The 15,508-nt window shown below is 35.6% G+C and overlaps 1 protein-coding gene across 20 annotated transcripts in view; it reads right to left on the bottom strand.

Moving 5' to 3' along the window:
- The window catches only part of gpat2 (glycerol-3-phosphate acyltransferase 2, mitochondrial), a 138,844-nt gene that overhangs the window by 55,787 nt on the left and 67,549 nt on the right, over nucleotides 1-15,508 (bottom strand). For 18 of the 20 annotated variants that reach the window (NM_001089380.2, XM_073909557.1, XM_073909567.1 and 15 more), the window contains 2 exons: nucleotides 13,493-13,626; nucleotides 2,355-2,454 (listed from right to left, as the gene is read on the bottom strand). In NM_001089380.2, coding sequence (NP_001082849.1) covers nucleotides 2,355-2,454; nucleotides 13,493-13,626 — 234 coding nt within the window. Of the gene's footprint in view, nucleotides 1-2,227; nucleotides 2,455-13,492; nucleotides 13,627-15,508 lie in introns of all 20 variants that reach the window. The other 2 variants (XM_073909571.1, XM_073909572.1) reach the window with 1 other exon arrangement.

Here is a 15,508-nt window from a genome sequence, read left to right as displayed (position 1 = left end):
CATGTTTTTTTACCCCGAATACCTTGGGGCAAAGTGGGTTAGCTGGGCCAAAGTAAAAGCAAAAGACAGAGACTGCTCGAGTCAGGTAAAGAGGGTCTCCAGTGAGATGCTTATTTTGGTAGTTTTGCAATGGCATGAGAACGAAGAGTACAGGCACACAAAAAAGAAAGAATGGAGAACAGACAGTGCTGGTCAGTTGAAGAAAGCTCTTCAGTACATTTGGCCTGAGGAGAATGTTTAACAGCAGATTGATGCTGTTTGGTGAAACAAGGATGTTTAAAACATGTTGTTACTAAGCTTGGGAAGCTACAGAAGGCAAGTCTGAGAAATGTTAAAATCATTGTTGGCAAAGTATAAAGCAATTCAGATCTACTGTACAATTGTCAGGGTGGTGATTAGAAAAAAAATATCCTATGACTTTATATATGGCTTATATATTATTATAATATCATACATTATAAAATAATTTGCACAGTATTAACTAATATATTCAAAGGTTTAGATATTTAAATTTTTCTAAAATTAACACATTTCTCAAACTTTTGTATGTAGATTAATATCACTCACTTTATTGGGATTATATATATATATATATATATATATATATATATATATATATATATATATATATATATATATATATATATATATATATATATATATAAACATTTTTTCATGGCATTTAATTATTATTAATTACTATTACTGCTAACAGTATATTGTTTTGTTTTTTAGTGTATGTTGTTGTACTTTGCATTGTCTGTATTTTGCACTGTCTGGAGCCAGCACCTAAGCTTTTCACTCTTCATAATACATGTGCTGCTGAGGATGTGACAATAAAAGTGATTTGCTCTTGATTTGAAGTGAAATAACTAAACATAAACATAGCAGGCAGAGATATCGAATTTTGAGATGGCACATAATGCATTTTGCATTTAAACTCTTTTCTTTTTCTTCATGGGAAAGTCATTTAGTTTGGCTGGAATAAAAGCTTAAATTTTTAAAATAAAGTTTAAGGTCAATATTATTAGTCCTCTTTAGAAATATTTTTAATTAGCTACAGAGCAAACCAGTTACCCAATGACTTGCCAAATTAACTTTGACTTGCCTAGTTGACCTAATTAACTTCATTAAGTATTTAAAGTGTGCTTTAAGATGAATGCTAGTATCTTGCAAGACAGTTAGTAAAAAATTATCTAATGTCACCATGGCAAAGATCAAAGATATTAGTTATTGAACCTTTTTTATTATGTAAGAAAATATTCTCTCAAGCACCAGGGAAATATTTGAATAAAAACTTAAATTTCACAGGAAGGCTCATGATTACAACAAATAATAACTTGACTTCTAGTTGATAATTTGGGAAAGTGGCAAAAGGTAGATTTTTCTCATAAGTCATCTGTTGAAATCTATACCAATCATCACAAATACTGCAGAAGGCCTATTGGAACCTGCAAGGACTCAAGACTCTCACAGAAATCAGCAAGTTTGGTTTAGGAAAAATTATGATTTGGATATATTCAGTATGAGGCTTGCTAAAGATTGGATGGCAACATCAACAGCCTGAGGTATCAAAACGTTTGTGCTGCCCATGACATAACAAACCACAGTAGAGGGCAAATTCTTCAGCAAGATAGTGCTCCTTCTCATAATTCAGCCTTTACATCAAAGTTCCTGAAAGCAAAGAATGTCAAGGTGCTCCAGGATTGGCCAGCCCAGTCACCAGATATGAACGTTATTGAGCATGTCTAGGGTAAGATGGAGGAGGAGGCATTGAAGATGAATCCCAAGAATCTTGATGAACTCTGGGAGTTCAAAAAGTGCAAGAACGCTTTCTTTGCCATTGCAGATGATTTTACTAATAAGTTATCGAGTCATTGCAGAGATTTACTGCATGGATGTAGTCATCCAGGCTTATGGTAGTCATACACAATATTAATTATTTTTCCACTGCACCATGACTTTATATTCTATACTGTACATTATTTCTGTTAAGTGACAAGACTTTTTTCTGAGCAAAGTCAGACCTTACTGTCCTAATTGAATTATTACAAATCAAGCCATGATCATATATTATGGTAAAATAAGCATAATCTAGAGGTCTTTGTCTGTCAAATAAGCCACTTCTGATACCAAATGATCAACTAGAATATATAAAAAAAGAATATATATAGAATACGTGTCATTTGTTTTCACCCAATATCGTGTATCCTTATATCAATGGCACTTAAAAGCAGTGTGCCTGTGCAAACGTCTTGAGCGCCTGAAGCGACGCTCTGTTTAACTTGTCTTGTCGGGTGCTGAATTTGAGCAACTGAAGCAGAAAAGCACACTCAGCCTTTGCAGGGGCTTACAGAGGTCATGACTGGAGAATAGAGGCTGTCCATCTCAGCGTCTCGCTCTGAGCCACTGCCTTCTGGGAGCAAAACGACACCCAGCCTCTGAAGGATAGACCTGAAAAGACAAAACGGCTTCAATTAACGGTGACTAATGGGACTTCACTTTAGGTCATTCATCCAAGAAATACCAACAAATACAGACGAAGGCCACATATTGCCCCTCTGTAGCATTTTATTTTTCCCTGACGTCAACTTGGAGGTGTGGTGTGTGTCTTAATCCATTCTATAGTTCACTTCCTAGGGATTCAGACATTTCTAAATGACTTTACCTGTAAAATAGTGTTTTTTTTTTCAAACTGTGTTTTCTGACAAGAAATTCAAAGTAAAAACCTTTAAGGCTATGACTGTACTGACTTGACTAGAAATGTCATCATTAGTTCATCATAAGAGTCTTTGAAGTCACAGCATGGGTAAAATTGTATGAAGACAAGGCTTACTTTTATGCTTCTAATTACACTGCCTTTCAAAGGTTTGGGGTCGATAATATCTTTTAATGTTTTTGAAAGAAGTCTCTCATGTCTAAGCCTGTATTTGTGTCATTTTCAAACATTATATTGTGAAATACTTCAAGAAAAGTCTTTACCGTTGTACCATATTTCAAAATCTAATGCATTTCAGCATTACTTCTGTTTACAGTGTCATGTCATCTGACAGAAATGATTATAACAATCATTTGGTGCATGATAGATTTTTTTTTACTATTATTCCCGCTGAAAACAGATGCTGTTTAATTTTTTTAAACATGACACATTGTTTAGAACTCTTAAATTAATAAAAAAGTTTAATAATTTTTTTTTACAAGCATCACAAACATTACTTTTGATCTATTTAAAGGTTCACGAAACCATTGAGAACTTTTTTTGAGATTTTAACAGATTTGTGCGTGTTGAGCATCAGTTAGGACAATGTTAGCACCTGTCAGCTTTAATTGTGGGGAAAACTGGGTAATTTTGAGCTTTTGTCAGCTAATTTCAGCTTCCTGGTTTAAAATAATTTTTGGGGCGGGATCAAAATCGACGACGTAGCGCAAAACTGCAAGTGCAAAAATGACGCGTCGGTTTCTCATTATTATTCATAGCGTAGTTATGAAGTCATAGGAGTTTTCTTATCCTATGTGAAGAGCCGGCTTTTAAAATATTAATGAGAGCACGTGCTTTCCAAAGACAAAGCAGACCTGGCTGCCAGTGCCAAGCTCAGCTGTGAAATCCTACGTTGATGACTGGGTGAAACGCGTCCGCGGACCCACGGCATGCAGTATTTAGTCGTTCATGAAGGGTCGTATGTGTTTGTTTCCATGATCCACAGGGTTTGTTGCATGTTTTCCCCGCGATTCTGTCAGGGCCAATACAGCAAAGTTGGGTGTGTGCTGCAAGTATTTTTGTCGGTAGAGCAGTACGAGAATTGGGGAATGGTGGGCGTTGTCTTTTATCAGGAGTTCGTTCAAATTTAGACAACAGGGCTAATGGTTAAAATAGACAGGGCAAAAATCTGCTACACTGCGTCTGCATTCAGACCCAAGGATTTAGTGTTTATATGAACAAGATTATCTTTATAATGATATAAATTGTGGTTACATGTATATGAAATAACAAATGTAGCAGGGCATTAAATTACTGTTTATTTATTTGCATTTTAACTTTGTAAACTATAAAATCATGGGTCTCCGCATGGTTTGTGTCTCATTTTGTGAACGGACTGACAGTTGCTCGCTCCCCTCCTTCTCCCCTGCTCTGCTGGCCATGCCCACTCCTGCCCTTTGCTTGCGGAGCTCCACGCCCACTATGATGCATCTTTTGAAAAAATTCTGAGGTGGACCTGAACCGAAAGTGGGGGGTGTCATGAACCTTTAAGGGAGGGGTGGCCAACCCTGTTCCTAGAGAGCCACCTTCCTGCAGATTTCAGTAGCTACCCATATCAAACACACCTGAACCAATTAATTAGGACCTGAACACCACGTGATAATTACAGGCAGGTGTGTTTGATATAGGTTGCAACTGAAATCTGCAGGAAGGTTGCTCTTTAGGAACAGGGTTGGGCCACCCCTGCTTTAAGGCATCTTTGCAAAAAAAATAAATAAATAAAAAGAAATTTACAGTGGTGTTTGTAAATTTTCACTTATAACATGCATGGAAGCTGCGGTTCCAGTCTGTATGCCCATAATACGCGGTTATCACAGGTAATTCATAATAGACACAGTGGAGAAAACTCGCACCTCTTGAACGCTCGTGTCTGGATCCTCAAAAATCGCTTTAACAGTCAAGAGGAGCGGAAAAGTTACCTCACAAATTTTCCAGCGGGTCAAATTTCCAAAGTAAGAGAGAGAGAGAGACAGGCAGGGATGAAGTTTTACAGCATTTCTCCATAATAGTGAAGTAGCGGCTCATGTGCTGTGTCGCCTTCATTGTAGTAAGAGCCTTATTTACTTGCCCTTGCCTACTTTGCCATAGTAATCTACTGCGACATCACACATAGGAGACAAATGACGTCAGTATGTAATAACCGGTTATGATCTATTACTGAACCGATTTCAATAATTTTGACACCCCTAGTAACGAGTAACTATGCAAAACATAAAAAAAATCTATCAAAGTAAAAGTATTAAGTAAAAGTGAAAGTAGGAGAAAAAAACAATACTCCAGAAGAGTACAGATACAGCCTTTTAGTACTTAAATACAGTAGTGAAGTTGTTATACTACGTTACTATACATCTCTGCATGGAAGTAAAACCTGCAAACTATACTATGTACAAAATAATATTTTATAAAAACAATTGTTTAAAGCTTAATAAAGATTGTTAAAATTGTTAAAAGATCAGTAAAACACTACCTTTTGTATTTTCATTCATTTTAATGTAAGTTAAATATTTTTATATTGAACAATATTGTAATATTTTACTGATACACAAAACTTTAGTCATTCTTTTTCTGTTTAATGTCTGATTTTTTCAATATGTATTTTCTGCATTGTTCAATATAAAAGGCAGGACAAGCACATATTTGGATATTTTATAACAGCTACAATAAGCAATGTTGATAAATACCAGCTAACTCTCATTATGGTGTCGCCGGCTGATGCCAGGTAATTGAGTCATGAGAAATCTATTGTTTAGGCACTTGCTATTGTCTTTGTTTACAATATACTAATTCATCCACATAACATGACCATATTAGCTAACGTGCTGTTATGAATTAAGTATCCAGGAAACAGCAACATCTCACTGTCTAGGGAAGGAGAACATTTCCAATTACTCTTATTCTGATTTCATAACTACTTGTGGAAAAAGTGGGGCAGTGAAGAAGAGCAAGTCAAAATCATACCAATTCAGCAAGTGCATTGTTTGACAAATCTATCACTATCGAGTGTCTTTATTATTCCACCTCTTACTCTTTAAGCCAACTTGAATTGAAGTACTAAATTCACAACTAGGAGTGCCAGTAATAGCGATAATTAAAAAAAAATATTATTGTTGTTATTGTACTATTTAGGGCTATACTGTATAAAACCTCATCTTTCCATGAGCTGCGTGTTAGTATCTAAAAGGTCCAAGTTTTTACCTTACACAATTACCTACAAAGTACAAAAGTGTACCTATTTAAAAGAACAGTCTATAATTTTAACTGCTTGAGTGTGGAAACACATGGGAGTCGTGGTCTTCATTACATTACTGAGAATGTATAGCAGTATTGGTGACTACAATATGTAAAAAAAAAAAAAAAAAAAAAAAAGTTTTTTAAATGATCATACATAAATACTGTCATACATATGTGAATTCAAATTCATGACTGAGCACTAAATATGCAAATAATTATAAAAAAAAACATGATTATGAGAAGTAATAAAATTGATGACTTTCACACTGTCCTCAGGTAAAAAAAAAAAAAAAAAAAAAAAACTTTGTCTCTATTATGTGTACTTGTTCTTTATTAGAAAAATATTAGATCAAGTGAAATGATAAAAATTTGATTTAATAACAGTAAACAACCACTATAATTTATTAGAATTTCTTATTTTTTTATGTTCATTTGTATTTCATGCTAATTTTAGTTCAAGTTTTAGTATTCATCCATTTTCAGTTTAGTCCCTTTATAAACAGGGGTCACCACAGCTGAATGAACCTACAAATTATCAAGCATATGTTTTACACAGTGGATGCCCTTCAAGCCGCAACTCAACACTGGGAAACACCCATACACTCTTGCATTCACACACACTCAGTTTTAATAGTTTTTTTTGTAATTATTACTTATTATATATTTCTATATAGATAGTATACATGGAAATAAAGAATATTTCCATGTCACTTGGATGAAATAAGTTTAAGTTAAAACATAAAATTGGTAACAGCATACTACCAACCTTCAATTACACAACTGCATAAGCAGCATTTTAGTTAAACAGGGGGCCGGGGACCCACTAGGGGGCCTCAGCAAACTTCCAAAGGGGCCTAGATGACTTAAATTAGTGATTTACTACGAGTATGTTGTCGTTTATAAAAAGAACAAACAGTTTTTGATAATTCAGGAATCATAAAATCAACTGTGACTCATAAAATAAATCAATAATTAGTTTCTGTTCATAAAGTTGAAAACAAGCTTCTCAATTAAAGCAGAACTTCCAAAAATATCTGTGCCTATAGAGGGGCCTTTGATATGTTGGACAATGGAGTTCATTGAGAATCACCGGCCGACGTAATACAAAAATGCAGTCTTCCAAAACGCAAGTAACCTATTAACAGAGAATTCACGGAATAACTTGCAAATTCTTCTTCTTTTTTATTTATCTAAATATGTATTCATGCGTGCTTCACATTCAGGAGCAATCAATCAAGCACTGCATCAGAAGCTTGATGCATATCATAAATACATTAACAATTACAGACACAGACATTTTTATAAACAGCTATTAAGTAATTATTGATGCAGCCTTGTAAACAAAGCACGAACTCCCCCTGCGATCTAGAATCTAAGTCTTCTGTTACCTGCAGGAGGAAACTATTTACCCCCACCAATCCCTCACCGCGGTTGACTGGAGTTTCCAGCACTCTGAGTCATGATTCTTCAACAATTGTACGTTTCATTACTTACCAAACCATTACGCCCTGCTAAATGTGTACAGGTGCTTCTGTGGCAGTGGGACAGATTCAATAAATGCGCTACGCTCTAGAAAATGCTGTGTTTGCACCAAAACTCGATGAAACCAGCTAACGAGAATGTTCTTATTTACAATACCAGTGCTCTTGGCTCAAACAGGGCTGTGATGTAAACTTACACTGGTGGAAGACATGCTTAAAATTTGGCCTTCAAACTACAGGTTGCTATTAAATGTTGTCCCCATTTTTTGACTGATGATAAGGACACTTAAGTACAATCTACAGTAGGTTTTTGCATGGTAGTTCAATAGGAAAGAATGTAGTAATATAATGTTATCTGAATGTAGTAATATAATGTTATCTGAATGTAGTAATATGATGTTACTATTTATCCATCATTTTAAATATTAGTTATACAATGTGTTAATTTTGTGAATTCATACAAATTATCATGTTGTAAAAAGAGTTTGCACACTAGGGCTGCTTGATTATTGGAAAATCATAGTCATGATTATTTTGGTCATAATTGTAATCACGATTATTCAAAACGATTATCCTTTGAAGTAAAAATTATTCGCCCTTCTGTGATTTGTTTTAGATACAAATATTTCCCAAATGATGTTTGACAGAGGAATTTTTTACAGTATTTCCTATATTTTTTTCTTCTGGAGAAAGGCTTATTATTTCGGCTAGAATAAAAGCAGGTTTAAATATTTCGAAACCTATTTTAAAAGCTCAATATTATTAGCCCATTTAAGAAATATATATTTTTGATTGTCTGCAGAAGAAACTACTGTTATACAATGACTTGCCTTATTATACTAATTAAGCCATTGAATGTCACTTTAAGCTGAATACTAGTATCTTGAAAAAATATCTAGTTAATTGTATTGTAGCCTACTGTTATCATAGCAAAGATAAAAGAAATGAGTAATTACATCTGTTATGTTTAAACTGTGCTTTAAGCATCATCACTATAAGAAAAAAAACTTTAGCTACAAAAGTCTTTCAGTCAAGAGCAGTGAGGGATTTTTTCCTTTTGTTGTTTGATTATTAAGGGGCCATGACACCCCCCACTTTCGGTTAAAGTCTACTTTAGAATTTTTTCAAAAGATGCATGATTAATGGGCGTGGAGCATCGGGCAGGAGTGGGCGTGGCCAGCAGGGGAGAACATGAGCGAACGAAGCTAGCTCACAAAATGAGACAAACCGTGAGGAGACGCATAAGTTTATAGTTTACAAAGTTAAAATGCAAAGAAATGAACAGTGATTTAATGTTTTGCTACATTTGTTATTCGTAATTTCATATACACATAACCACAATTTATATCATTATAAAGAAAATTGTGTTCATGTAAACCCTATAAATGAGGACTTCTCCCTCAATCCCCTTATCCAGCAGACTCAGCGCAGCAGGTCTCCTGACCTGTCTATTTTAACCGTTAGCCCTGCTGGTAATCTGGAGGATTTAGGCAAACACAGCAGCATGGCGATGTGTCTGAATGTGAACGAACTCCTGATAAAAGACAGCGTCCGCCATTCTCTAATTCTCGTGCTACTCTTGCGACAAAAATGCTAGCAGCACACACACAGCTTTGCTGTATGATCGGCCCTGACAAGATCGCGGGGGAAAACATGCAACAAACCCCGTGGATCATGGAAACAAACGCATATGAGCCTTCATGAACGGCTAAATACTGTGTGCCCGTGCCGTGGGTCCGTGACGTGTCTCACAGCTCGGGCTTGACTCTGGCAGGTCTCATGAATAATTAAGCAGCTGGCTCTTCTCATAGGATAAGAAAACTCTGCTATGAAAAATAATGAGAAACCGACGCGTCACCATTGCACTTGCAGTTCTGCGCTACGTCGCCGATTTTGATCCCGCCCCAAAAATCATTTGAAAAAAGCTGAAAAATTAGCTTACAAAAGCTCAAAATTATCCAGTTTTCTCCACAATTAAAGCTGACAGGTGCTAACATTGTCTTAACTGATGCTCAACACACACAAATCTGTTAATATAAAAAAAAAAAATTCTCCAGGGTGTCCTGAACCTTTAATAAAAACAGGCGGCAGCAGGAAAATTGCACGCTGTCTCTTTAAGAATAGTGCGGCTCTGATACGGTTTCTCTTTCACGTGTCTTTTGATTCTCAACTTGTTTGTTTATTACACAACTGAGGGTTAATATTAATAATCACCTAACACCACGATCTGACATAAATGTGCATGTATTTGACCAATAAAGCGCTCACATTAAGATGGCGTTATTTAGGGGTGTCAAAATTAATTGTTTCTTTGGTGTACCGCGATGCAGATGCGGACAATTCGATATTGGTTCAGTAATAATAACCAATTATTATGTACTGACGTCATTTATCTCATATGCGCTCAGTCGCGAGGGAGGTGAGCGCGGGTATTTACAACACTCCAGGAACCAGCTACTTAAAAATGCAGAAACTGTGCACAATTTCACTGCATGTGTGTGCTTTCTGGACAGTCTTTCTCTGACAATTACAGCAAAAGCCCCTATTTCTCTGTGATTGAGGAAATGAAAGTGAACTATCATTTCTCTCTCTATCTCTGTGGCCCATTTCACCTGCTGGCGTGACTTTTCCCCCCTCTTTTTTCCTCTTGGCTGTTACAATGATACTTGTGGATATAGGTCTGCATTCCCGCGACTGTACCTGTGCATTGTCGTGGGACCTGACCAGATTTCATGTGGTGCGGGATTAAATTTCAGAATAAAGCACGGGAGCGGTCGGTAAGTCTGGTGTTTTTTTTTAACAGGAGTGGGCGGTCTCACAATATCGCTCCTGAGTGAGCGATCGTGCGCGCACATGCCTGCGTGCATGTGTATTTGTTTGTTTGGTGTTGTCTATGTTTGTGTATGTGTGTGTTTAAGAGACAGTGTAGTGCTCTGTGTGTCTGTGTTTATGAAGACAGCTTGTTATAGCCTCCCCCCAAAATATAACAATATAATATATGTGTATGGAAAGCATCGTCAATGCACCGTGATGCATCGAGATATCGAATTGAACCGAATCGATGGCATGATCATCGTAACCGAACCGTTTATAGGTTAGGTTCACACCTCTAGCGTTATTTGTGTGTGCTTTGCTCATCTCTGAGCCTGTCCGAGGCTCATGTACATGGTTTTAGTCAATTTCACGTGGATTTGAGCTTTGCAGAGCAACAAATGTGTACAACTGTAAAGGCGGCAGTATATGATGGAATAATCGCTTATTTTGATTAATGTGTTTTCCTAACCTTTAGAAGCCAAAATCATAATTAGAAATCAGATTTTCGATTAATTGCCCAACCCTACAACTAGTACACGAATGCTTTGTTGTGAAGCTTTTTGACTGACATCGACTAGTTGCATTATGCAGATCACGTAGTTTCTGACCTGAACTATATGGCAGCCTTACACACAAATGTAGGTTCACCAAATAAAAACTGCCCTCGGGTTATTGCTATGAATTTGAATGTTATTTTTTTTTTTATGTCAGCGTCAATGATTCACACATTGAACTTTAAATAATCAAGCAGGTGTCAGCCAGTTGGATGGCGGCATACAAATACCCTCGACCAGCTGATCGCGTTTACGCAACACTGAAAAAGTATTGTGATTGGCTGTTGTCCTCTGTGATGCGTGGAGGTACAGCAAACTTCACGTGTAAACATCATCTCAGGTTATTGTGGTGTAGATAGACGCAGTGCGAGGAGACTCCTGATAACCAAGATGAGCAGGATGACCATGAAAAAGTGCAAATTGAGCAAGATTTTGAGCAGCTTTTTGACCAGCAGTTAAATCTGTGTCTAAGGAGGTCTCTGACAGAGAGTCGGCACTTTTGTCTTTCATGCGTTAAGTTGGTATGAAATAATTTGTCATGAGTTGGTGTTCGATGTATGCACTGCTTTTGTACAAAATGTATCTGTTATTGTTACATTTTTAGTAGTATGTGGCATGACCAGTGTGCTGACTGCATTTATTTTGCACTAAAATTAGGCCGTGCTAATGCTGCACTTTTAATGAAACAAAAGTGTTAATGCACTTATTAGTTTTACACTAAAATTAGTCATTGGTAATGTTGAATTTATTTTGCAATGTGTTATGAACAGGGTTGGGTATCATTTGGAGTTATTTCGATACCAGTGCTAAATCAATACTTTTAAAACGGTACCGGTGTCAAAACGGTGCCTGAACTGATACTTTTGAGTCACAAAATTATGGTGGATGACTCTAGAAAAATTTTACAACTTTTGCATGATCGGTCTTCTCAGTCATCTTTAGAACACACTTCCTATTGATTTAAGGGGTGTTACAAATTATTCAACTTTAAAGTTAAAGAAATGACTAAAAGCAAAACAAGTTTGTAAAGGTGTGATTCATTTATGTAACATTTTAAGAAATTTTTATTACAAGTTTTATCCCTTTGTCATATATAATTTTACTGTTTTTGTATGTGTGATGATGTGTTTTTTTTATTTTAGGCTGCCTTTTAAAATCTGGCAGGGGGCAACAGATGTAAATTAGCCCTTGTGGCTAACTCTGGCTTATTTACAGTTTTACAGTTTATTAATGAGCATTGTCCCTGTTAAATAAAACAAATTCAAATTTTATTAGACAAAATCTTTTATAAATTAATTTTAATAGATGAATATAATTAAAGTTTAAAGCAAACATCAATTCATATTTTATATATTTGAATTACATTAATATATTTTATTTAATCATTTGTTGGTTAGCATGAATTTAAGATTTGCTTTATGAAATTACATTAACTTACTATGAACTTGTGGAAAGGCTGTCGTAAAAATACTGAACTCCTTTTTTCTAGGGTTGAATAAGACAATAATATGATCAAGGTGTTTACATGAACTGCTTTTTGAATGTTCCTTTTATGATCCTGTCTTACATGTTATAGTACATAGATCAATTAACGTCATTGCGTCAGGACTTGTGTAAGAGTGCTCTTTTAATGGAATTTGATACCCCACGTTGAATGAAAAAAAAAAAAAAAACTCATTTCGCGACACGGGTGTCTGTGGTCCCTTAAGGTAATTAAAAATCACTGTTTACATGGTAGTCTAGACTCTCAATCAGAGTATTGTTTTAATCATATTAAAATCGGAGCATTGGTGTCCATGTACGTACTTATTAAAAGTGCCCAAAGATGTCACAAGCTTTCAGAGACAGTGCATTCCTCTGCTTTTAAGCTGATTCCATGAGCCCTCAAATGTGTCATTAAGTTTGACGTGTTTCCACCTTTCTCGCAACTTTTGTAAAGCATCTGCTTCATGTCAAGCATCTACTTGCTTGTAAAATACGCTTAAGAATGCTTAGTTTAAGCAAATTTGATGAACACAATCATGCGTGTTGGTCTGAATAGAGTCGCTCCCACAAACTGAATGCGCTATACTGCGTGCGTTGCGTTGTCGCCTGTCCGTATTCCTCAATATTGTTTAGAAATAAATGTCTACAGATGGTGTGATGACGCGTACCTGTGTGCCTTTGATGCACCCCTTGATGCTTCTTACATCTTTGTCGCAGCATCAGTGGCACCGAAATTAGGCACTGAATTTCCTATGCTGATTCGGTCCGGTACATACCGGTTACAAAGGGGTTTCGGAACCCAACCCTAGTTATGAGCTGTCAAACAGCATGCGTATATGCATTTTCTGGAAATAAACACCAAATTGTGGCGTGTTGCAAAAATATTTGTGCCTTGTTTTATTGGTGATGTCACCAGCGACTGTTAATAACAAAAAAGTCGACTTATAAAAATCTGAAGACGTTCAACCTCTGATATAAAATGCAAAGAAACAAGAGACCTAGAACTGAGCCTTGTGGTACTCCACAGTGTACTTGATCGATATAATACAATATGAAGGCATGTAGGGTAGTGAACTGTGGAGGAATGAGAAAAGAAGGTTTCCAAGCAAACAATGCATCTGTGAGAGCTACAGGGTGAGTGTTTTTGTATTATCAGTGTGTGCATTTACCTTAACCAGGTTTGTCGAACGTGGGCTGGAAAAATGGTGTAGGGAACCCTCAAGTTGTGGCAGAAGAGAGTGAGACAAATAAGAGCGTGATCGATGCTGCTCTGCCGAACACACACATAGACCAGAGGGGCTTTCTACAACACACACACATAGATGGACAACTTTAGAGGACACTTCAGCGCAGTGAGTAATACAGTTCAGTGCTGACCAGTGTGTACTTGAGAATGAACCCGTAAATGAACTGTTTTTGTACTTTGGAAAATGGCACTTATATTGTGTTTCTGGACCCAACTGCAGTAATATTTAACATATATTTAACATAAACACTGAGAACCAAGAATACAGATTAAAGGTCACAGCAGCCCTGTTAAAAACACTGTTCATCTTAACTCTGATTAAGTATTTGACGCATAACATAACACCAGAAAAACAAGCATAAATCATGCATGTTTAAATTACAGTGTCTACACTGCAATTTTAGTTCAACATACTTACTATAAGATTTTTAAAAAATACAGTGATAGACAAATTGAAAAACAGACAGATAGATAGTTCAAAAAACAGACAGGCAGAGAGACATAGATAGGTGGAAGGATGGATGGAAGGATGGATGAATGGACGGACGGATGGACGGACGGACGGACAGAGTCAGAGGCTACTATAAATTTAACAATAATTGAGCTTAATTTACAATGTTGGATTGACTTACTAATCAACACTGCATTGACTACGTATATAAATTCACAGTTCAAGTTTTACTGAAATAAACAATGTTACTTTAAACGGACATTCCACTTTTGGGAATGAGAGAAATTGACTTATTTTCTAAATCTTTTTAGATAATTTAATAATTTTATCATTTAGGAACTCAATGGACTATGTGTTGGAGCACTTAACTTCTAGGCTAGGCCTAGGAGCTAGGCCTCCTAGGCCAACATAGCTAAAAACTAAAATACTCCCATTCTGGCGCAATAATTAAGAAACTTTGCCACTGTACCATGATTGTAGCAGGTGCAATGATATTATGCAGCACCTGAAAATAGACCCCAGCTAGGTTACTAGGTAATAGCGCTCCATAAAAAAATGGTCAATCATAAATTCTTTATGTTTACATTATTTCAGCTAAAACTGTTTTGACTCTAAAACTTTAGAACAAAAAAAATGGACAGAGGCAGACAAATATGGAGCCAGATCAGCCTCAAAAACAGTACGTTTACATAATAAAATTCCTCCATGCACAGCAAAATTCACATTTACAACATCCAGTTTCTAAATTCAAAACACAACTTGTGAATTCAACCTACAATTTGGACAATCATGAATATTTTCGACAAATTAATTGGATTTGTGCATTCATGAGTTGTTTTGAAATTACAAATTGGATGTGTATTTTTAAATTGGTTTAAATTTATGAATTGGGTTTGTATGAATCACGTTTCGAATTTACAAATTGAATTTGTGTATTTATGAATTGTGTTTTGAACTTAGGAACTGGATTTATGTGTTTATAAATCACGGTTTGAATTTACGAATTGGATTTTTGTATTTATGAATCACGTTTTAAAATGTACAAATTTGATTTGTGTATTTATGATTTGTGTTTTGAATTTGCGAATATGATTTGTGCATTTATAAATCCCGTTTTGAATTGACGAATTAAATTTGTGTATTTACGAATCACGTTTTAAATTCAAAAATTGCATTTATGTATTTTTTAATCGTGTTTTGAATTGACCAATTGAATCGGTCAATTCAAAAAATAAAAAAATACACAAATCCATTTCGTGAATTCAACCGGCAATTCATAAATACACAAAACATATATGATTTGTGTATTTATGAATTGCCGTTTGAATTCACAAAATGGAATTGTGTATTTTTGAATTGTCCTTTGAATTCACAAATTAGATTTGTGCATTTTTTAACCATGTTTTGAATCAATCAATTAATTGTGTATAAATGAATCATGTTTTGAATTTACAAATTGGATTTGTGTATTTATAAATTGTGTTTTGA

This window comes from Danio rerio, chromosome 8 (assembly GCF_049306965.1).
Source record: "Danio rerio strain Tuebingen ecotype United States chromosome 8, GRCz12tu, whole genome shotgun sequence".
In the NCBI taxonomy this organism is placed as follows: domain Eukaryota; kingdom Metazoa; phylum Chordata; class Actinopteri; order Cypriniformes; family Danionidae; genus Danio; species Danio rerio.
This window is presented reverse-complemented; position numbering and strand designations above follow the sequence as displayed.